Source organism: Pelophylax lessonae (assembly GCF_965119305.1).
Source record: "Pelophylax lessonae genome assembly, chromosome: 2".
Lineage (NCBI taxonomy): Eukaryota > Metazoa > Chordata > Amphibia > Anura > Ranidae > Pelophylax > Pelophylax lessonae.
The window spans coordinates 2,306,760-2,331,465 of NC_138769.1; the positions used below are offsets into that span (position 1 = coordinate 2,306,760).

General features: G+C 49.0%; 1 protein-coding gene across 3 annotated transcripts in view; it reads left to right on the forward strand.

The window, feature by feature from the left end:
* Positions 1-24,706, forward strand: part of LOC309547115 (cell adhesion molecule CEACAM2-like) — a 78,980-nt gene that overhangs the window by 52,442 nt on the left and 1,832 nt on the right. For 2 of the 3 annotated variants that reach the window (XM_082246903.1, XM_082246904.1), the window contains exons 6-7: positions 8,796-9,059; positions 16,026-16,277. In XM_082246903.1, the coding sequence (XP_082103029.1) occupies positions 8,796-9,059; positions 16,026-16,277 (516 nt within the window). The remainder of the gene's footprint in view (positions 1-8,795; positions 9,060-16,025; positions 16,278-24,706) is intronic. The other variant, XM_082246905.1, reaches the window with a different exon arrangement.

Sequence of the window (24,706 nt, forward strand, 5' to 3'; positions counted from 1 at the left end):
AGACACCTTAATTTAACCACCATAAAATGTGTCATGGCAGTTGTTGATCTTTCAGTAAAACTGAAGAAACATCTCCAACATCACAGCATTTGATTGTGACTACCTACTACTAGATATACCGTGACCTGGATAAATGAGAACCCTTCACAGACATTCTAGCAGACAGAATAAATTGTTGGTGATAGGGCGCTCTGGATAAGGTAGACCTTATTAAGGAAAGAAGTACAGACTGGAAATAGGGTGGGCAAGGTACCTACAGGTACGGCGTTTTGTGGGATCCTGTCGACCTGCTGCCGTATATATCTGTGATGGCTGGTCGGCAAGTGGTTAACAATAAGGACCATCCAGAAACCACCTTTTCTCCTATGTGAATGAGTAAGTGGTCCATAGTAAAGTGTATAACAGGCACAGTGTTTGACCTTTAATCAAAATAAAGTCCTACAATGTCAATCACATTGTCCAATGATGTAGATCCATGTCACCCATGGTGCCCGATTCCTGCCAACCCACTGAAAGAAAAAACCCTGACCAACGACACACTTCTGTACCCCTTACTTCACTCCCTCCGAATGACAGGTCCAGTGGAGGACAGCTTTTATAAACAAAGTCTTCTGGATGACGTGGGTTGACCATTTTTAGTCAATTATGTCATGTGATCCCAGTGTGTTCGGAATGAACCTGAAGCTCATCTCTATAGAGCAGTGGTTGCCAAATTGTGGCCCGGGGGCTGGATGCGGCCTTTGCTCGCCTTTATCTGGCCCTTGGGTTACTTTTCCTCCCAATGATACAAGACACTATTTGTTTCCACTGACACCAACAGTGGGGCATAATTCCTGGTGGTGACATCAACAACGGGGCATTATTTCTCCCATTGACACCAATAATGGAGCACTATTGTTTAAACTGACATCAACTATGGGGATCTATTCCGCCCACTGACATCAACAATGAGGCACTATTTCTACCACTGACACCAATGATGGGGCATTATTTCTACCACTGATACCAATGATGGGGCACTATTCCTCCCACTGATACCAATGATGGGACACTATTCCTCCCACTGACACCAATGATGGGGCACTATTCCTCCCACTGACACCAATGATGGGGCATTATTTCTACCACTGATACCAATGATGGGGCACTATTCCTCCCACTGATACCAATGATGGGACACTATTCCTCCCACTGACACCAATGATGAGGCACTATTCCTCCCACTGACACCAATGATGGGGCACTATTGATCTTTTATTGAAAAGAATCAAGCAACATATTTTATACAAAAGTAAAAAACAGAACTATAGTACAATATTCCAACCGAAAACAAAGGAATACACATCCATGTGCAGAATATATACAATATATACATAATCCACTTCCAACATTTTTAGAAAACTATTTACATAAAGCAGCAGAGAGGGCCTAAGAGGCACAACCCATCACCTATGTATGCAGCCATTTATCAAAAACTAAGCATTAAGAAAAAATCTAGGGTGATAAGAGACAGAAAGCCACACCCGGGAAAGAGACTCCTGGCAGTCAGGGAGGTTTGAAACCCCTCCACGCCTTCAACCAAGCCCTCTGACCCCACTTGTCTCTCTCAAGCGCCCGAATCTTCCCCACCTCATGCAGAATGTCACACACCACCACCTGAACAGGAAGGATTTTACGCCGAAGGGTGACCTGACACCGTGCGTTCCATGTGTAATAACGGACTACTAAACTAACTAAAAAAAGTGTATCCAAACCAAATCCCCCACCAGTATTGAATGCTCCATACACCCACTCAGCATAACCCAGCCTGGAGAGGAAAGGAACACAGAGGGCCCGCCCCACCTGTTTGTATACCTCTATGTTAAAAGGGCAACGAAGCAGAAAATGGTCCATAGTCTCCTCCTCACCTGTACATTCCTCCCGAGGACAACCACGATCCACCCCACTGCGGAATTTCAAATTGCCCCGAACATAGAGCCTCCCGTGGAAGCACAACCAGGCCAGATCCCTGAATTTAAGGGGGACTCTAGCCAAATTAATCAATCTTAACCCTTCCCTCAAAATTGGGCCTGGGCAATCCCTTAAGGCCAGTGGGTCATGAAAGACTTCGCTCAAGACTCGGCTCATAAGGACTTTCCTCGGAGCGGATCTGAGATCTTCAGCCGACAGTCGCCACTGCCGCAGCAACTTCAGACAGGGAGCGACATAGGCTGGAAGCTGACCACGATGACCCCTGAGATTCTTCACTTGGCCACCTTCTTCCCAAAGTCGCAGAAAAGGCCTAAACCAAGATCTAAACAAGCCTGCCCATCCAGGAGGTTCCACTGCAAGCATACTACCAATATTAAACTTAAGAAATAGCAGTGAAAAGAAAAGAACGGGGTTGACCATACCTAAGCCACCCTCCCTCCTGGATAGATAGGTGACATTCCTCTTGATGGGGTTCAGTCTGTTCCCCCAGAGCATCTGGAAGAACACACTATAGATCCTAGCATAGAGAGACACTGGCAAGATGCAGACAGGGCTGACATACAAGAAGATCGGTATCAGGTAAGTCTTAATCAGATCAACCCTTTCCCTCAGAGATAACTTCCATCTCTTCCAGCTGACCACTTTAGTATTGGCAACTTCCAGCCTGCCTTCCCAGTTTTTGAGGCCATAATCGCCAGGTCCAAATTCAATGCCTAATATCTTAATTTTTTCCTGGGGCACTGGAAAGGTGTCCGGGAGATCAAACCCCTCACCTTCCTTTCCCATCCAAAAAACTTCACTCTTTTCCTGATTGATCTTGGAGCCTGATGCTTCAGAGTACCGTGATGTCAAAGAGACCACCTCCTCCGCTTCATCTGTCCCAGTGACAATCACTGACACATCATCCGCATAGGCAACAACCCTCAAAGGCGGCTCACCCGGGATTCCCACTGGTACCCCACACAACATGCTGCACTCTAGCCTCCTGATGAAGGGGTCGATTGCAAAAACATAGAGCAGGGGACTCAGGGGACAACCCTGGCGCACCCCAGAACCAACCTCAAAGGACTGTCCAACCCAACCATTAACAAGAGGGAAGCTTTCTGCCCCCTTATACAAAACTTTTAACCAATTGACAAAACCACCCGGCAGACCGTACTTACTAAAGAGCAACCACAGGTACTCATGATTGACACGATCGAAAGCCTTTGCCTGATCCAATGCCAGTAGATACTTTCCCCAGCCTGCAGCCCTGCACTGCTCCAAGGCCTCCCGGACAGCTAAAACCGCTGTGAAGGTGCTCCTACCCTGGATCGAACAGTGCTGATGGCGAGAAAGCAAAGACTCTGCTACTGCCGATAGGCGCCAGAAAAGTATCTTCGCCAGCACCTTTCTATCGACATTGAGAAGGCTGATGGGGCGCCAATTCTCAATCATCGAAGGATCTTTACCTTTTGAAAGAAGAATCACAGCTGAGTGTCTCATGGAAGGGGGAAGCACCCCCTCAGCAAGACAACTGTTAAAAACCTCTACCAAATGTGGGGCCAGAATAGACTTAAAGGCTTTGTAAAACTCAGCCGTCAGACCATCCAGGTGACTTCTTGATGGCAAGCTGTTCAATTGCCCTCGTCACCTCTTCAACTGTGATCTCTTCGGTCAAATTCATCAAAGGGACATCTCCACCATTTAGACCTGGAGTAGAGTCCAAAAAGCTTTCCATCTTGTCCCGATCAAGCTCTTTCCTCCCAAGAAGTTCAGCATAAAAAGACCTCACGACCTCCAGGATCCCTGACCTGGACTTTGTCAAGGAACCTGTACTATCCTTAAGGCCAACGACCATCTTAACAGCTACACCCTGTTTGCAGTTCTGGTAAGGGTCAGGCGAGTGGTATTTCCCATAGTCCCTCTCCAGAACCAAAGAGGTATGCCGGTCATATTGATACTTCCTGAGGAGGATTTTCACTTCAGAGATTGCCCCAGGATCTCCTCCTCTCGAGACAAGAATATCCAGCTTCCTCCGCAAACGTTGGTAGGTCATGTATCTATTAAACTGTTTTTTATTGGCTAGGCCCCTGAAGAATCCAGCAATCCTCTTTTTGGTCAGCTCCCACCACTCAGCCTTGCTGCTACAAAAGTCCAGGATGGTCACCTGTGCCTGAAAGAATTCCTCAAAGGATTGTCTAACATGTTCTTCCTCAAGGAGAGTCGAATTTAATCTCCAGATGCCTTTGCCCCTCTGAGGGAAGTCTGAAGCATTCAAGACCACAGATAGCATACAGTGATCAGAGAACTCCACTGCCTGCACCACTGGGGGTGAGAAAGCAGAGGCCTCCTTCAAAAAAAACCTATCTATCCTACTCTGACTATTACCTCGATGAAAGGTGAACCCTGTGTCATCCGGAAGGTGCTTAATGTGCACATCCACAAGACCAGCATCCCTAACCATACTATTTAAAAAAACGCTATCATATCCCAGCCTGTCATTGAAGTCCTTCCTGTCCTTGGGCCTAGTCACAGTATTAAAGTCACCTCCAAAAACCACTTGCCGGGATGTAAAAAGAAATGGCTTGATCCTTGTAAAAAGGCATTTCCTGTCCCACTTTGTGTGCGGCCCATATATATTAATTAGGCGCAGGTCCTGCCCTCCCACAAGAACGTCTAAGACCATACATCTCCCAATCTCCACCTCAATAACCCGCCGGACAGTTACCATGCCGGTTTTAAACAACACCGCCACCCCGCCGTAAGGCTCGGCCGCAAGAGACCAGTAAGATGGACCATACCTCCACTCTCTCTTGGCCATATGAATATCTGCCAAGGAGGTGAGCCTAGTCTCTTGCAAAAATAAAATTTCAGCATCTAATTGGCTGAACAAAAAGAAGGCCATAGAACGAGCTCTTACTGACTTAATACTGGCGACATTTATTGTCACCACTTTTAACGGAGGGGGAACCGCCATTTGGGTTATTGGGTGGATTGCTTCTTAGCTCCCCTCTGCTGCTCATCACCAGAAGCCTCTCTCTTTCTTGAGGCCTCCTCCAACTCCATTTCTGAGTCTGAATTTTGTTCAGAGGAAGCTCCAGATGAGGAAATATCCCATGCAGAAGCCCTAGAACGGTTGGGGACAGACACTGGGGCTTCCTGCTCCGTCCTCACCGCCTGTCTCTTCCGCCTCACAACCTTCCTTCTCTCCTCCAGGTACTGCAGGTCAGACTCCAAGATGTTTTCATCTCTTGTTTTCTTCTTCAAAGTCTTTGCAGAAGACTTCTTTACAGAAGAAGCAGCAGCACCCTTTTTGGCACATCCCACCACTCCGGGTGGGGGGGGACCTTCCTTTAAGTCAGACCTAGGAGACTCATGGGGCAAGACTGACTCAGGGGGCACAGACTTGGAAGGTTCTGACACAAGAGGAGCGGGTACAGTAGGCTGGGGGGACACAGAGACAGCCACAGAAGGAATACCTACAGACACAGGAGGGTTTGCCACAGAAACTGGGGAGGGATCCTGAACAGGACCAGGGGAGTCAGTCACCGCAGGGGAAGATGGTACACCAGGGGCCTCATCCTCCATCCCGTCCAGCCTCAACAGATCATCTACTACCTCCTTCTCCATATTGTGCCAGGCCTCCGGACATCGGCTGTAGGGGTGGCCAAGGCGCAGGCACAGGTTGCACCTTATCGCCTGGGTGCAGTCCCTGGCCACATGACCCTGTCCCCGACATACCGAACATATTAAGGCTGAACAGGAGGAGCTAAAATGCCCCTTTTCTCCACAGCGGTGACATAGCTTTGGCTGACCAGGATAAAAAACAGTCATCCTATCCCTTCCTATGAAAGCCGAGGAGGGCAGGTGACGGACAACATTCCCATCCCTGGCCAACCTGACCGTTACTGACCAACCCCCAGTCCATATACCACGTTCATCAAGAATTTTATTTGGTGTTGTCAAAACCTCACCATAGTTCCTTAACCAGACCTCTAAGTCCCGAGCAGGAACACTCTCGTTAGTGAGAATGATGGTTATTTTTTTAACCGTTGATCTCTGCGAAACAGCAACTGGTGCCAGATCTTCCCATTCGGGTCTTGACCTGCACCGAGCTTCATATCGTTCCCAGAACAGGTCAAGACCCTCTGGCCTGGTGAAGCTGATTGTGTACTCCCGGCTCCCAGCTACGTGTATTAGGGCATAAAGGTCATTCGCCCCAAAGCCCATCTCCAAAATCATATCCACCACCACACGCCGTGCTGGAGAGACTGCACCACCTTCCCATTTAAGTATAACGACATTACGTCTTGGACCCCCAGCAGAAGCCAGAGACCCAAGACCGGAACCAGGGGTGCTCAAAGTGGCAGTTTGTGGTGTTAATCTCTGCCTGGAAGCAGGGTTCCTCATTGGCTGCATCCCTGGCCTAATAATATTACCAGGAGCAGAGCGTACCACCTGAGCAAAAGAGGGCTTATCAGGGCCAAGACCCCACACTGATGTAACTTTAGCTGGTACATTATTATTATTATCCTTATTATTAACTTCTTGTACTGAGCCAGCAGGATTGTCCATTAAACACACATTAGTAGGATTATTCAGAACACCTGTGTTGGAAGAAATGTCAGAACAATCAGTATTCACTATCACAGTTTCTGCTGTAGTACCACAGGTGGCCTGATGCTGCAGTATAGAGACAGCAGCTGTGACTGGACAAACAGCCTTTGACTCAGCAAAAGGGGGGTTAATTGGTTTCTCTGGCTCTTGTAGTTCCTTTGCTGCAATGTCATTTTTTAAACGCAGTTTTTCCTGCAAGGAAACATCAGCTGCTGAAATATTGCTGGATATGAAATTACCAGCCTGGGTGTCATTGGGCAAAACATCAGCATTAGCCAAGGTGTTAAATGGCACAAAAATAGTGTTATCAGTCACTTGGGACTTGCTAGGCTTTACCTTATCAGGCACATTATCAGGAAAGTTCTCCTCACCAAACACCAGCTGATCCGCCCGTAATGGAGACTCCACTGCCTGGATCACTGTCAGCATGCCTCCTGAGCCCTGAGAAGGCAACGGGTTGCTTACCTCACCTTGGGGGGTCAGGGGGTCAGAACTGGGGGTCTCCTCCTCCACCTCCATCTTTGCCATCCTTGCAAATCTCCGGTCATTGCAAAACTTTTCCTTAAAGGGCCCCTCTTTACCTTCCATCATGGCCACAATGGTTTCCTGGTGTTGAACCCGGACCTTTGCCAACTGGATTTCCGAATCCATAGATCCACGGCTGCGGCTGTGCAAACCTTCACGTTGCTTTCGCAGACGCTTCAACTCCGCTCTCAGTTTGTAGAGCTGGTCTCTCTCCCTATTCAGGACCTTGATCCCGGCCACCACTCGCTCCCGAATGGACTCGGTATCCTCATCCTCACCAGGGGCAGAGAGATCCCCAGCCATGGCTTGTCCAGGAGCAGGTATGTCATCCAGCTGCCCAGGGGATGGTTCAGAGCTTCCAGCAGGAGAGGCCCTGCTGGCCTGCATGGCCTCCCCAGATAGGGGCCAGCAGGGCTGGGAGAGATTTTACCGAACTCCCCTCTCACAGAAATCACCTGGAGCAGCTCCAGACACACAGCCAGAGAACCTTCCTGCAGCCACACCCGAAGCTGAATGATGGGGCACTATTCCTCCCACTGACACCAATGATGGGGCACTATTCTTCCCACTGACACCAATGATGGGACACTTGTCCTCCCACTGACACCAGTGATGGGACACTATTCCTCCCACTGACACTAATGATGGGTCACTAGTCCTCCCACTGACTCCAGCGATGGGGAATTATTCCTTCCACTGACACCAATGATGGGGCACTATTCTTCCCACTGACACCAATGATGGGACACTTGTCCTCCCACTGACACCAGTGATGGGGCACTATTCCTCCCACTGACACCAATGATGGGTCACTAGTCCTCCCACTGACTCCAGTGATGGGGCACTATTCCTCAAACTGACAAATGATGGTTCACTATTTCTCCCACTGACACCAATGATGGGGTCACTATTCCTCCCACTGACACCAATGATGGGGCACTATTCCTCCCACTGACTCCAGCGATGGGGCACTATTCCCCCCACTGACACCAATGATGGGACACTATTGCTCCCACTAAATCTTAGGATTGGGCCACCCACGACGGGTGTGATATTCCTTCCCCTAATACCAGGACAATTTCTACCCCCAATTTGCTACTACCCAGTCCGGCCCCCCTAAAATCTGAAGGACAATAAACTGGCCCTTTGTTTAAAAAGTTTGGAGCCTCCTGCTATAGAGGATGGATGATGGCGATTTTACTGCAAAAAAAGAGCTACTGATCCTCTATAGATTTTGGGGACAATTCAGTGTGGTGACTTACTCTGATCACATGGTTAGGAGTTTTGGTTTAAAGAATATCGTTATATGATGTTGCTAAGTGAGACTACAAATCATTGGAACCCAGGAAGCCTGAAGTCGAGTCTGAACCTCTCTCAGGCAAGATATCAGGAGATTTTTCAATACATTGCCACCCAAGTCTCCACAATTAGAGGTGGGATTAAGTCTGAAATATCATCAAACTTCCCAAGGTCCAGTAGTACAGACTCCCGATCCACAAGCCTTTGGACAACATGTGATAGCATTGATGATGGAGAAACTGTGCCAATCATTAAAGAGCTCTATCCATATGTGACCTTGGCTCCGATCCAACAAGCCAGGTACTGGTTATCACATACTAAGATCCAGACAGCAGGTGATGGACATATAATGTGTTTATAGGATGCAGCCTGTAAGGTAAATGTGTTGGATGTCTCCTCAGATCCCCTCTCTGCACTCCGTGTGAATGCCTCTTGCAATGATAATGGAAGTGCCAGTGTCTACTGTGTGTTAGAGGAGAATGAGGAGGAGAATGAGGATTTATCTTATAACTGGACAGTAAATGGGAAATTTCTTCATGGAAATCACTCCCGTAATATCACCATTATTAATGAAGAATTCATCTCTGGCCCTGTGAATGTCAGCTGTTCTGTAAATAACTCAATGAGCAAGAAAGAGAGCAACAACACCAACATTTTCTGCCTAGGTGAGTAGAGAGTGACCTCTGTTCCCTGTCCTTCCCCACACTCACACTGTGTTCCCTGTCCTTCCCCACACTATACCACGGTTCCCTGTCCTTCCTCACACTCTCCCTCAGTTCCCTGTCCTTCCTCACACTCTACCACGGTTCCCAGTCCTTCCCCATGGTCTCCCTCAGTTCCCTGTCCTTCCCCACACTCTCCCTCAGTTCCCTATCCTTCCCCACTCTCTTCATCAGTTCCCTGTCTTTCCCCACACTCTTCCACAGTTCCCTGTCCTTCCCCACTCTCTCCCTCCATTCCCTGTCCTTTCCTATGATCTTCCTCAGTTCCTTGTCCTTCCCTATACTTTTGCTCAGTTCCCTGACCTTCCTCACCCTCTTCTTTAGTTACATGTCCTTCACCACGCTCTCCCTCAGTTCCCTGTCTTTCCTCACATTCTCCCTCAGTTCCCTGTCCTTCCTCACACTCTCCCTCAGTTCCCTTTCCTTCCCCATGCTCTTCATCAGTTTTCTGTCCTTCCCCATGCTCTTCATCAATTCCCTTTCCTTCCCCATGCTCTTCAACAGTTCCCTGTCCTTCTCCACCCTCCCCCTCAGTTCCCTGTCCTTCCCCACCCTTTCCCTTGGTTCCCTGTCCTTCCCCACACTCTTCCCTATTCATCCTTACAGTCACATTTTTCCTCTTACTCTCTGTTCTTCCCCATGCTCAAAGGATGATAACTGTCCTTTTCCATACTCACACTTTTTACCCTATCCTTACTAGTAATGGGTGAATCTGTATCAGGTCCAGATGTGAACCTGCAAACTCTGTGGTGTCTGGCCATAGCACTTTTCGCTGGACAGCTCCCTGTCTCATCTTTTTGGACAATCTGGCCTTGTCTCTTGTTTCTGTGAACCTTGAACTCTTTGCTCCCCTCTTGAACTTCTACACTTAAGCCATGTCTCTGCCCTTCCTGATGGCCAGATTATTGTGCTCTCTCCAGCTGATATCTTGCTCCTTCCCGTACATGCAGCTGTCCTTATCTCCACTTCTATTTGTTACTGACTTTTGGCTTGTTCCTAAAAATATACTCCCGCTTGATCCCAACCTTCAACTACTTTTTACTGACCTTTGGCTTGTTTACTGACTACTCTTCTGCTTGACCCTACCTGCTATATCTGCTACTGGACCCTGGGTTGCTCACCTCCTGGTGCGGCGATCTTGAGGATCACGACCTGGTACTAACACACAAACACACAGCTAAACTGATCTCCACCATCGGGAGGTCTGGTGAACACCAGTTAGTGCACAGGCCCCACACCTTGGGGGGGGGGGGCACGGCATCCACCAGGGTGATCTGCTTGTGTACTTATCCTGCTGGTTGGTGGGAGCCTCTCTACTGGCATAGCTTCTGATCTCCGAGCCTGACCCTGGACCATGGCAATCTGCTTGGAATTGATTCAGGGGCAGGTCCAGCCAACACGTCTAAGTAAAATTTGATATGAACCTCATTGAGGTCAATGGGGGGTGAGTCTTGAAAATTAATTCTTTACATTTTCAGGGTTAATAGGCAAGGGGTTGTCAAACAAAGGGCCCTGCCAGGGGGGCATGTGGCAATGTAAAAAAAAAAAAAAATACTGTTCAACAGTTCCTATTAGGATTAAGGTGCAACATTTTAAAGATACAAAATTCCTTTAAATAACATGCTTGGAGGGGTACCTTTAAACCTGCCTGTGAAGTGGCTCATCTGCAAAATGTTCTGCAGCATAGGTGACATTTACAAAGTAAATAAAATGGAAAATTCTCTTTTGTAATTTTTGTTCCCTGATTAACTCAATGGCAGCATATGAATGGGTAGTCTCTACCCTGGCTCCTGCTCCGTAGCACCCCACTCTCATACATTTGAGACTGGTACAGACCACATGTTCAATAACTAGCCTACTTTTCAAACTGGGAGAGATCCTAGGTTGCCATTGAGTTAATAAAGAAAGGAAAATTGAGGTAAGTATTTGACTAGGAATTTCCATTATCCTGACTAATTCCATGGCAGCTCATGAATGGGCAATAAGTCACCACAGACAAGAGTGGGATGCAGAAAAGAGAAAGTGTCTAGTGAGCCATAAAGGTACAAGTGAAAGACCATGCCATCACCCTACAGTTACTTCTGGTGCTCCATGACAAGGAGTCTACAAAGTCCACACACTTTTGGTTAAGTTTGTTGTCATTGCTTCTGGAGAAGTCAAGCCTTTAGTCCTATAAGCTCATTAGCAAACCAGCATGATCCATCCAGAGATGATTCTACATGATGTTTTCTTCTCTCTTATTCTGCCAGGGAAGGTGAAAGAGATGGTCTAAATCCCTAATAGAAGATGAAGCTTCTGAGTACATTGAAAGTAACCTCCTGACATCCAGCAGATGGAACAGGTCACCCTTAGTCTTTCCACGTGTGCATTTCTTTCTTAAAGTGGAGTTCCACCCATTTTCGTAACTTTAAATGTATGTAATCCCCTTTAAAATGACTTTTACCAATGGAAACTTTTTTTTTTTTTGCTAGTAAATACCTTATTTTCTTGTTTATTCCTCCTCTCCTCACTTCCGGGTCCGATCAGCGATGACGTCATTCGGCGATTCGCAGTGTGTGCAGGGATGTATTCCATGCCAGAAATCTCGCAGTATTACCCAGGAGCTGAGCTGTACTGTGTGTATTGATGCCGTGACCTGCCCCGCCTCCACCCCGAGAGGAGGCGGGGCAGAGAACGGCCTGAATACAATACATAAAGTACAACTCACTGAGAGGAGGCGGGGCGAAGGCGGGGAAGAGAACGGCCTCAATACACACAGTACAGCTCAGCTCCTGGGTAATACTGCAAGATTTCTGGCATGGAATACATCCCAGCACACACTGCGAATCGCCGAATGACGTAATCGCCGATCGGACCCGGAAGTGAGGAGAGGAGGAATAAACAAGAAAATAAGGTATTTACTAGCAAAAAAAAAAAGAAAAAAGTTTGCATTGGTAAAATTCGTTTTAAAGGGGATTACATACATCGATGTAATCCAATGTATTAAAAATGGGTGGAACTCCGCTTTAAGGGATGCTTAAACCACTTTGGATTACATCCCAGCAAGGGAATGAGCCCTTCTCAGACTGGGCTGAACTTAAAAACACAGCTCCCTCGTAACCCAATACTGAGCTCAGCAAACTTCCTGGCTGAGGTGATAGCCATTAGAAAGGCCGTCTTCAGAGATCAGTCTTTTCTTATACTAGACTGAAAGAAATGCAATCTGGAGCTGGAAAAGGAACTTCACAATGAGTGATAAATCCCAATAAGATGCAGTTCCTCGTTAAGGAATTGGGCGAATCCCTAGCAAGACATTGAAGAAGGCCGGGAGTGCAGAGATCTGTACTTTCAGAGAGATGAAGTTCAGTTCAATATTCAGGGTGATCTGTAAGAAGTCCAGAATGTAGTGGACCTGAGGATTTGACCAGAACAAATCAGTAGCAGTTAAAACTGGAAGAATCTCACTGAAAACCCAAAGTAAACTAGGCTGGTTGCTCAATCATCTGGGAGTATAGATATCAGTTTAGAGAAACAGCCAAGACTAGTTAGCCTTTCCCTCTCAAGGACTATACCATTAACTAAAAGCAAGATATACAAGTGGGCAGTATTGTACCCTGCAGCAAAAGATCTTGTCTAAGAGATAGAGGCGCTAATCCTGAGTAGGGATGATCGAACTTTTGAAAAGTTCAGTTCGACCAGAACACCCGAACTTCCCGAAAGTTCGGGTCCGGATTCCAGAACCCCATTGAAGTCAATGGGACCCGAACTTCGGTAATCAAAAAACACCTTTTTGAAGCCCTAAAACCCAATAAATGCCCCTAAAAAGTGCCTAGGGTTCTGGGTCATGCCCCAGGGACTATTAATCACACAAAAAAAGTTCTTAAAAATTGTCGTTTTTGATAGAGAGCCAATTATTGAAAAAATTATTGAAAAAAAAAATGAGATTTCTTTGGATTTAGTGTCTGGGGGGTCTAAAAAGTGTACCTGTGAAGTTTCAGCTCTGTAGCATGTCCAGAACCAGAAAAGAAAGATATTTTTTATTAGAATTTTTAGTAGAGCAGGGATGTGGCTCCGCTATTTTCACACTTGGGCGTTTTTGTTTCAGGCATTCATTGGGCATTTTTTGGGTGTCTTTGGAGGCAGGCATGACATCTGAACTTCTGTGTAGGGGTATATATACACACACACATATATGTATATATACACATACTCACATATAGGTGTGAAAGGAGCGAAATCCTATCCATGCGCTAATTAAATCATTTGAAGGAATGTGGCTCCGCTCCTATTACACCTATATGTGTGTATGTGTATATATACATATATGTGTGTGTGTGTATATACCCCTATACAGAAGTTCAGATGTTATGCCTGCCTCCAAAGACGTCCAAAAAATGCATAATAAACGCCTGCAACAAAAACGGCCAGGTGTAAAAGTAGCGGAGCCACTACCCTGCTCTACTGCAATTCTAATACAAAAAATCTTTTTTCTATGGCGGTCACCCTGACATGGATGAGTTCGGTCACCCTGGCATAGCAGTCAGAGTCAGTTCACCCTACACTACACTACGGTCACCCTGACATGTAACACTTTCCCTACAGAAACTAGACTATTGAATCTAACTATAGTGGTATATAGTACCCTAACTACACTAGATATCCCTTTCCTCACACTAATAATTACTAAATGATACTGGAGCAGCAGGAGTAACAGAACTGCTTCCACTCTCTTCCACGGCCCCTGTCTTACAGTGTTAGAGATTTGGCGGGGCTATCTTATATACTGGGGGGGCGTATTCACTAATGATTGGCCTCTGGACCCCCTAGTCACTCCAATCACATTCCTAGCATCCTCCTGCCCCCTCAATTGGCTTTTACTAATGTTTCTAGTCCAATCACGGGCTTTTAAAGCCCAGTTCCTGTCCCATTGCATTTTGGTCGGTTCTGGTTGCCGAATTCCGAACTTTTTCCGCAAAAAGTTCGGAATTTGGCTGAACCTCGAACAGTCAATGTTCGGGTCGAACCGATGGTCGACCCGAACCGTTCGATCATCCCTAATCCTGAGATGGAGAAGAAGAGAGAACCAAGGCTTGTTCAGTCAACAGGTGGAATTGCTACAACTTTTCAGCAGCAAGTTAAGGGAAGTTGCTTGCATACTGTAGAACATCTTTTTTAGGTTCTATGAGGAGCACAAAATAGATCACATGACCTGGGTCAGCCTCAAGTTTCTGAGAGTAGGGTCCTCTGGGGTAAAGGCAAGGGCAGAGACTACCCCCCTGCATGCTGCAATTGGGTTATTCCGCAAGTACCATCTAAATTACCATTAATTGACATAGCCCGGTCACTTCATTCGCTAGGTAAACGAAGCTGCCATGACATCATTTAACATCCATACAAGACCTTTATCCTAGAGTTTCCCCTAAAATTCCATACAATTCCAGACCCTTATTGATGAGGATCAGGAAATTAAGTGGAAAATAGAGTGGGGACCCCTTAAATCCTATACCAGACCCAAAGATTTTGAGGAGTGCAGAGATCTGTGCTTTCAGAGAGATGACGTTCAGTTCAATATTCAGGGTGATCTGTAAGAAGTCCAGAATATAGTGGACCTGAGGATTTGACCAGAACAAATCAGTAGCAGTTAAAACTGGAAGAATCTCACTGAAAACCCAAAATACCCTCAGCTAAAAAATAAGCACCACACAAAATCCTTATCCAAGCATGTAGCCTGGCTGACTAAGAAAGGGAGCAGCAGTGAGTGTGCTCCCCCTGAACAATTCAAGGCCAAATGCCCTCAACATAGAGAAATAAACATAATATTCCCCATGCACACATTCCTGGGAATGGCTATTCAGTATTACTGGGTGCTGTATTGACCACAAGCTAGGAACCGTAGACAGTCCCAGTAAAAAAATGTTACCAGCACACCAAGGATTCCTCAAAATGGGTCCAAAGATTTTATTTTCAAAGTCACGTAGTAAACATAAGGCAAAATTTCAGGGCCCCGTAGGGCCCAGTTCGCCAGGCAAGTGACTTGCCTGATAAAGGGGCCTTGCATGGCTCCAAAACATTGCCTTATGTTTACCATGTGACAATGAAAATAAAGCTTTGTGATGTGCTGGTGACATTTCTTCACTCATATGAAGGGTTCCTTGGTAGGGGGGCCCCCCAGCATAGCACCTTGTCCCCATGTTTCTGAGGATAAGGGATTCTTCCCCACATCCCTGGCTGGATGTAGGGCTATGTGGGGGGGGGGGGGAATCATAAAATAAAGGGGATCCCAGATTTTCAGCTGACTTTTACATGAATGAAAAAGGGGTACATATCCTGACAAACTCCTCCAAAGCTGAACATCAACATAGGGACTACAAGCTGGCAGATGTCTATGTACAAATATGCTCTTGACCATATATGGACACTTACCTCACCCGGGATGCCCATCAGCATGTAGATGGATAGCGGTTGTTAGGACACCAGCAGCCGCCTGCACCTTGGCAACCAACAACGCTATCAGCCTGCATAGCAGAAACTTGTCATTTATTCGCGGTAGTAATACCACAAATAAATCAATTGCTGCTTCCATCAAAAGGTTTGGGTGGGTGAAAGAGCCAAATAGTTTGGCATATCCATGAACACTGAGCAAGCCCATACCATGCAAACCATGCAATGCAAAAAACCTGAGCCCTATCTCTTATCCTTATTCACATTCACACTCTAATCCCTGTCCTTCCCCATTCTCACTGCATAATTTGTCTTCTTCCTAGCAGTAACATTATTATTGCTCATCCTTCCCAATACTTTGCTCCTCTCACCCCTTTCTTCCCCTCTCCTCGCCTCTGCACTCTTCTGTTTTTACCTTTATTTCCTTTCTTCTCCTCTTCTCTTTTCTCATCATCTCCCCTTTTGTAAGTTTCCTCAATTTCTTTTCAGCTCCACCCTCTACACCCATGGTGATCTTCTCTTGCCAAAATACTGGAAGTGCCAGTGCCTCCTGTGTGGTAGAGAAGGGTCAGGAAGTCACTTATAACTGGACAGTGAATGGGAAATTATTTAATGGAAATCACTCCCGTAATATCTCCTTCACTAAAGAAGATTTCAAGACTGTCCCAATGAATGTCAGCTGTTCTGTACAAAACTCACTGAGTATCAAAAAGAGTAACATCACCCAAATCTCCTGCCCAGGTGAGTAGAGAGTGACCTCTCCTCCCTGTCCTTCCCCACACATACTGTGATCTCTGTCCTTCCCCACACTCACACTCTGCTCCCCGTCCTTCCCCACACTCACACTCTGCTCCCTGTCCTTCCCCACACTCACACTCTGCTCCCAGTCCTTCCCCACACTCACACTTTGCTCCTTGTCCTTCTCCACACTCACACTCTGCTCCCAGTCCTTCCCCACACTCACACTCTGCTCTCCGTCCTTCTCCACACTCACACTCTGCTCCCAGTCCTTCCCCACACTCACACTTTGCTCCTTGTCCTTCTCCACACTCACACTCTGCTCCCAGTCCTTCCCCACACTCACACTCTGCTCTCCGTCCTTCTCCACACTCACACTCTGCTCCCCGTCCTTCCCCACACTCACACTCTATTCCCCGTCCTTCTCCACACTCACACTCTGCTCTCCGTCCTTCTCCACACTCACACTCTGCTCCCAGTCCTAACACACACTCACACTCTGCTCCCCGTCCTTCTCCACACTCACACTCTGCTCCCTGTCCTTCCCCACACTCACACTCTGCTCTCCGTCCTTCTCCACACTCACACTCTGCTCCCAGTCCTTCCCCACACTCACACTCTGCTCCCCGTCCTTCTCCACACTCACACTCTGCTCCCCGTCATTCCCCACACTCACACTCTGCTCCCCGTCCTTCTCCACACTCACACTCTGCTCCCAGTCCTAACACACACTCACACTCTGCTCCCCGTCCTTCTCCACACTCACACTCTGCTCCCCGTCCTTCCCCACACTCACACTCTGCTCCCCGTCCTTCCCCACACTCACACTCTGCTCCCCGTACTTCCCCACACTCACACTCTGCTCCCTGTCCTTCCCCACACTCACACTCTGCTCCCCGTCCTTCCCCACACTCACACTCTGCTCCCTGTCCTTCCCCACACTCACACTCTGCTCCCTGTACTTCCCCACACTCACACTCTGCTCCCCGTCCTTCCCCACACTCACACTCTGCTCCCCATCCTTCCCCACACTCACACTCTGCTCCCCGTCCTTCCTCACACTCTGCTCCCTGTCCTTCCCCAAACTCACACTCTGCTCCCCGTCCTTCCCCACACTCACACTCTGCTCCCCGTCCTTCCTCACACTCACACTCTGCTCCCCGTCCTTCCCCACACTCACACTCTGCTCCCCGTCCTTCCCCACGCTCACACTCTGCTCCCCGTCTTTCCTCACGCTCACACTCTGCTCCCCGTCCTTCCCCACACTCACACTCTGCTCCCCGTCCTTCCCCACACTCACACTCTGCTCCCCGTCCTTCCCCACACTCACACTCTGCTCCCCGACCTTCCCCACACTCACACTCTGCTCCCCGTCCTTCCCCACACTCACACTCTGCTCCCCGTCCTTCCCCACACTCACACTCTGCTCCCCGACCTTCCCTACACTCACACTCTGCTCCCTGTCCTTCCTCACACTCACACTCTGCTCCCCGTCCTTCCCCACACTCACACTCTGCTCCCTGTCCTTCCTCACACTCATACTCTGCTCCCCGACCTTCCCCACACTCACACTCTGCTCCCTGTCCTTCCTCACACTCACACTCTGCTCCCCGTCCTTCTCCACACTCACACTCTGCTCCCCGTCATTCCCCACACTCACACTCTGCTCCCAGTCCTTCCCCACACTCACACTCTGCTCTCCGTCCTTCTCCACACTCACACTCTGCTCCCCGTCCTTCCCCACACTCACACTCTGCTCCCCGTCCTTCTCCACACTCACACTCTGCTACCCGTCATTCCCCACACTCACACTCTGCTCCCCGTCCTTCTCCACACTCACACTCTGCTCCCAGTCCTAACACACACTCACACTCTGCTCCCCGTCCTTCTCCACACTCACACTCTGCTCCCCGTCCTTCCCCACACTCACACTCTGCTCCCCGTCCTTCCCCACACTCACACTCTGCTCCCCGTACTTCCCCACACTCACACTCTGCTCCCTGTCCTTCCCCACACTCACACTCTGCTCCCCGTCCTTCCCCACACTCACACTCTGCTCCCTGTCCTTCCCCACACTCACACTCTGCTCCCTGTACTTCCCCACACTCACACTCTGCTCCCCGTCCTTCCCCACACTCACACTCTGCTCCCCATCCTTCCCCACACTCACACTCTGCTCCCCGTCCTTCCTCACACTCTGCTCCCTGTCCTTCCCCAAACTCACACTCTGCTCCCCGTCCTTCCCCACACTCACACTCTGCTCCCCGTCCTTCCTCACACTCACACTCTGCTCCCCGTCCTTCCCCACACTCACACTCTGCTCCCCGTCCTTCCCCACGCTCACACTCTGCTCCCCGTCTTTCCTCACGCTCACACTCTGCTCCCCGTCCTTCCCCACACTCACACTCTGCTCCCCGTCATTCCCCACACTCACACTCTGCTCCCCGTCCTTCCCCACACTCACACTCTGCTCCCCGACCTTCCCCACACTCACACTCTGCTCGCCGTCCTTCCCCACACTCACACTCTGCTCCCCGTCCTTCCCCACACTCACACTCTGCTCCCCGACCTTCCCTACACTCACACTCTGCTCCCCGTCCTTCCTCACACTCACACTCTGCTCCCCGTCCTTCCCCACACTCACACTCTGCTCCCTGTCCTTCCTCACACTCATACTCTGCTCCCCGACCTTCCCCACACTCACACTCTGCTCCCTGTCCTTCCTCACACTCACACTCTGCTCCCCGTCCTTCCCCACACTCACACTCTGCTCCCTGTCCTTCCTCACACTCATACTCTGCTCCCCGACCTTCCCCACACTCACACTCTGCTCCCTGTCCTTCCTCACACTCATACTCTGCTCCCCGACCTTCCCCACACTCACACTCTGCTCCCCGTCCTTCCTCACACTCATACTCTGCTCCCCGACCTTCCCCACACTCACACTCTGCTCCCTGTCCTTCCTCACACTCACACTCTGCTCCCCGTCCTTCCCCACACTCACACTCTGCTCCCTGTCCTTCCTCACACTCATACTCTGCTCCCCGACCTTCCCCACACTCACACTCTGCTCCCTGTCCTTCCTCACACTCACACTCTGCTCCCCGTCCTTCCCCACACTCACACTCTGCTCCCTGTCCTTCCTCACACTCATACTCTGCTCCCCGACCTTCCCCACACTCACACTCTGCTCCCTGTCCTTCCTCACACTCATACTCTGCTCCCCGACCTTCCCCACACTCACACTCTGCTCCCTGTCCTTCCTCACACTCATACTCTGCTCCCCGACCTTCCCCACACTCACACCCTGCTCCCTGTCCTTCCTCACACTCATACTCTGCTCCCCGACCTTCCCCACACTCACACTCTGCTCCCTGTCCTTCCTCACACTCATACTCTGCTCCCCGACCTTCCCCACACTCACACTCTGCTCCCTGTCCTTCCTCACACTCACACTCTGCTCCCCGTCCTTCCCCACACTCACACTCTGCTCCCTGTCCTTCCTCACACTCATACTCTGCTCCCCGACCTTCCCCACACTCACACTCTGCTCCCTGTCCTTCCTCACACTCATACTCTGCTCCCCGACCTTCCCCATACTCACACTCTGCTCCCCGTCCTTCCCCACACTCACACTCTGCTCCCCGTCCTTCCTCACACTCACACTCTGCTCCCCGTCCTTCCCCACACTCACACTCTGCTCCCTGTCCTTCCCCACACTCTGCTCCCCGTCCTTCCCCACACATACACTCTGCTCCCCGACCTTCCCTACACTCACACTCTGCTCCCCGTCCTTCCTCACACTCACACTCTGCTCCCCGTCCTTCCCCACACTCACACTCTGCTCCCCGTCCTTCCTCACACTCACACTCTGCTCCCCGTCCTTCCTCACACTCACACTCTGCTCCCCGTCCTTCCTCACACTCACACTCTGCTCCCCGTCCTTCCTCACACTCACACTCTGCTCCCCGTCCTTCCCCACACTCACACTCTGCTCCCCGTCCTTCCCCACACTCACACTCTGCTCCCTGTCCTTCCCCACACTCACACTCTGCTCCCCGTCCTTCCTCACACTCACACTCTGCTCCCCGTCCTTCCTCACACTCATACTCTGCTCCCTGTCCTTCCCCACACTCACACTCTGCTCCCCGTCCTTCTCCACACTCACACTCTGCTCCCCGTCCTTCCCCACACTCACACTCTGCTCCCCGTCCTTCCTCACACTCACACTCTGCTCCCCGTCCTTCCTCACACTCACACTCTGCTCCCCGTCCTTCCCCACACTCACACTCTGCTCCCCGACCTTCCCCACACTCACACTCTGCTCCCTGTCCTTCCTCACACTCACACTCTGCTCCCCGTCCTTCCTCACACTCATACTCTGCTCCCTGTCCTTCCCCACACTCACACTCTGCTCCCCGTCCTTCTCCACACTCACACTCTGCTCCCTGTCCTTCCTCACACTCACACTCTGCTCCCCGTCCTTCCCCACACTCACACTCTGCTCCCCGTCCTTCCCCACACTCACACTCTGCTCCCCGTCCTTCCTCACACTCACACTCTGCTCCCCGTCCTTCCTCACACTCATACTCTGCTCCCCGTCCTTCCCCACACTCACACTCTGCTCCCCGTCCTTCTCCACACTCACCCTATCCTATTCAGCTTACATTTTGAATGGGGTGTATCCCATGATTGTGAGAAGTGATATTTCTTATACACAGTCAGTGTTGCAGTTACCATGATGAAGTTTGATGCACATTGTGATAAGTAAACCTGAACTGATGATTTGGTATTTGATAAGGAACATTTAGGAATGTTAATTGTGTCCAAGCTGTACCCTAAAAAGTCTACATTTTGTCTACAAATACTCCTGAGAACTAGCTGGTTACTTCTTGTGCCTAGGCACTCTTTGTATCAGGTCACTTCCTGGGCCTAGACATTCCTGTACCCTGAGCTTTATCAATGTATATCTGCAGTGTGATATCATCTAAGGCAGTGCCGACTCTGACTGTTGGTATCTCTAGATTCGGAGTGAGATTTGATGATATCACTACTGTGCTGCTCACTGTTTTCATTTCTGGAGAGGAAGCTGTACCTGAGGCCCTACCATGTGTAGCGGACCCCCAGAACCCCCTAGGGCCTAGTGATGACCTTCAGAGGCAGAGAGGGGCTACATACCTCCTGTGGGTGTGGATTGTCAGGCATGGTGGGTAGTGATGCAGGTAAAATAAATGCTGGGCGCCAGTCACTTTTATGCTGAAGTAAAGGAATAGTTTATTTCTTCTCAACAGGACAAGAATAAACAGGGGGAGAGAGGGGTAGGGTCCAGGACACCCTTTAAGAACAGTCTATTAGGCAGACTCCCATTGCAAAAGACAGGTATTCAGAAAGCAGTACAGGATAGCAGACCTTGAGAATCATTAGGTATCCATGAGCTTCAGATTGATCTGGGAGACATCTTCTCTCCACTAGACACAATCCCTTTTTGTGGTCTGTACTGTCTGGACAGCTGTCCTCCATAAGAAACAAGCAGGTTACTCACACAGGTTACTGGATGTCTGTGGATGATCTTTCCCATGTGGGTCGCTGGCTCTCCTCAGCAGAATCCCAGGTATCTGACCAGGCCTCAGGCTTCAGGCCTAGTCAGCAGCAAACAGCAGCACACACCCTCCCCCAAGGGGGTCCGGGCGGGAAGAGAGCGATTATTGGACCTCCCATCCTTTAAATAAGATCTCCCAGAATGCCATAGTGACACTGTAATTGGCTGAGAGACACATGGACATTAACAGTTTGTTTAACTGTAATTCTCACACTAGTGTCAGAGGCAACAGTGCCACCTACTGACAGAAGGGAGAAACGCAGTCAAACCAGATTAAGAAGGGAAGTCCAATTAACCACAGAATAATTACAGCCAAGCTAGTTAAGGCTCAGCAAACTAAATTTAACAGCAGCCTTGCATTAAGACAAGGGTGCTACACATGCAAGGATCTCAGTGCTTCTTACATAGTTACATAGCTTGTGAGGTTGAAAAAAGACATCAGTCCATCCAGTTAAACCTATGATGTGTGTGTGTGTCTACTGTTAATCATACATTGAATACCCCTGTATGTTGTACATTGTATACCCCTGTATGTTGTACATTGTATACCCCCTGTATGTTGTACATTGTATACCCCCTGTATGTTGTACATTGTATACCCCTGTATGTTGTACATTGTATACCCCTGTAAGTTGTACATTGTGTACCCCCTGTATGTTGTACATTGTATACCCCCTGTATGTTGTACATTGTATACCCCCTGTATGTTGTACATTGTATACCCCTGTATGTTGTACATTGTATACCCCTGTATCTTGTACATTGTATACCCCTGTATGTTGTACATTGTGTACCCCCTGTATGTTGTACATTGTATACCCCCTGTATGTTGTACATTGTATACCCCCTGTATGTTGTACATTGTATACCCCCTGTATGTTGTGGTCTTTAAAGCGGAGTTCCACCCAAAAGTGGAACTTCCGCTTTAGGGAGTCCTGACCCCCCGACATGCCACATTTGGCATGTCATTTTTTGGGGGGGGGGAGCGGGTACCTCGTTTTGACAGGTACCCGCTCCCACTTCCGCTCGGAGCGCCGCGGCGCCCTGAGCGGAATTTCTTCTCTCCCCCTCCCTCCCTGCAATCTTCTGGGACACGTCAGAGGTCCCAGAAGATTGCCGGCCAATCACGGCGCGCAGCGCGACTCGCGCATGCGCAGTGGGTACCCGGCTGTGAAGCCGCAAACTGTAACAGCCGGGTGCCCACAGCAGTGATGCCGGCGCCGAGGGAGAGGATCGAGGCTTCCGGTGGCCGCATCGCTGGACCGTTGGACAGGTGAGTAAATGGCTGGAACTCCGCTTTAAGGTGCCCATCTAATAGTTTTTTGAAACTATCAATGCTCCCTGCTGATACGACTGCTTGTGGAAGAGAATTCCACATCCTTACCGCTCTCACAGTGAAGAACCCCCTGCGTATTTTAAGGTTAAACCGCCTTTCCTCTAGTTTTAGTGAGTGGCCACGTGTCTTATTGTATTCCCTTTCTCTGAATAGTTTGTTCCCTATGCTCGGGTCACCAGTACAGTATTTGTACATTGATATCATATCCCCCCTCAATCGTCTCTTCTCCAGAGAGAATAAGTTCAGTGCTTGTAGTCTTTCCTCATAGCTGATGTCCTCCATTCCCCTAATTATTTTTGTTGCCCTTCTCTGGACTCTCTCCAGTTCCAGCACATCCTTCCTGAGGACCGGTGCCCAGAACTGGACAGCATACTCCAGATGTGGCCGGACCAGAGTCTTGTAGAGAGGGAGAATAATCTCTTTATTTCTGGAGTGAATCCCCTTTTTTATACATCCCAGTATTCTGTTGGCTTTGCTTACAGCGGCTTGGCATTGCATGCCACTGCCAAGCCTGTTGTCTACCAGTACCCCCAGGTCCTTTTCCATCCTAGACTCACCCAGAGGTTACCCCCCAAGTGAGTAGCTTGCTTTCGTGTTTCTGATGCCCATTACTTTACATTTTTCAACATTAAACCTCATCTGCCATGTAGTTGCCCACCCCATTATTTTTGTTTAGGTCCGCTTGTAAGGTTTCCACATCCTGCATAGAAGATATTGGCATGCTTAATTTAGTATCATCCGCAAATACTGAGATTTTACTAGATATCCCCTCCTCTAGATCATTTATGAATAAATTAAACAGGATTGGTCCCAGGACAGAACCTTGGGGGACCCCACTTTCCACATCCGCCCAATCTGAGTACTCCCCATTTATCACCACCCTCTGGACTTTCCCCTGGAGCCAGTTCTCTATCCAGGTACTCACCTTATGGTCCATACCTACCTTCCTTAGTTTGTACAGTAAGCGTTTGTGGGGAACGGTGTCAAAGGCCTTTGCAAAGTCCAGATACACCACATCCACAGGCTTTCCTTTATCCAGATACACCACATCCACAGACCTTCCTTTATCCAGATACACCACATCCACAGACCTTCCTTTATCCAGATACACCACATCCACAGACCTTCCTTTATCCAGATACACCACATCCACAGGCTTACCTTTATCTAGGTGGCAGCTCACTTCATCATAGAAGGTTTATAGATTGGTTTGACAAGAACGATTTTTCATGAATCCATGCCGATTATTACTAATAATACCATTTTTATTACTAAAGTCTTGTATGTGGTCCCTTAACATCCCCTCCAAAATCTTGCAGACTACAGATGTTAGGCTGACCGGCCTATAGTTACCCGGGATATATCTCGGCCCCTTTTTTAAATATTGGTACCACATTGGCTTTTTTCCAATCAGCTGGCACCATACCCGTCTGTAAACTATCCTTAAAGATCAAGAATAATGGTCTGGCAATCACCCGGCTGAGCTCTTTAAGAACC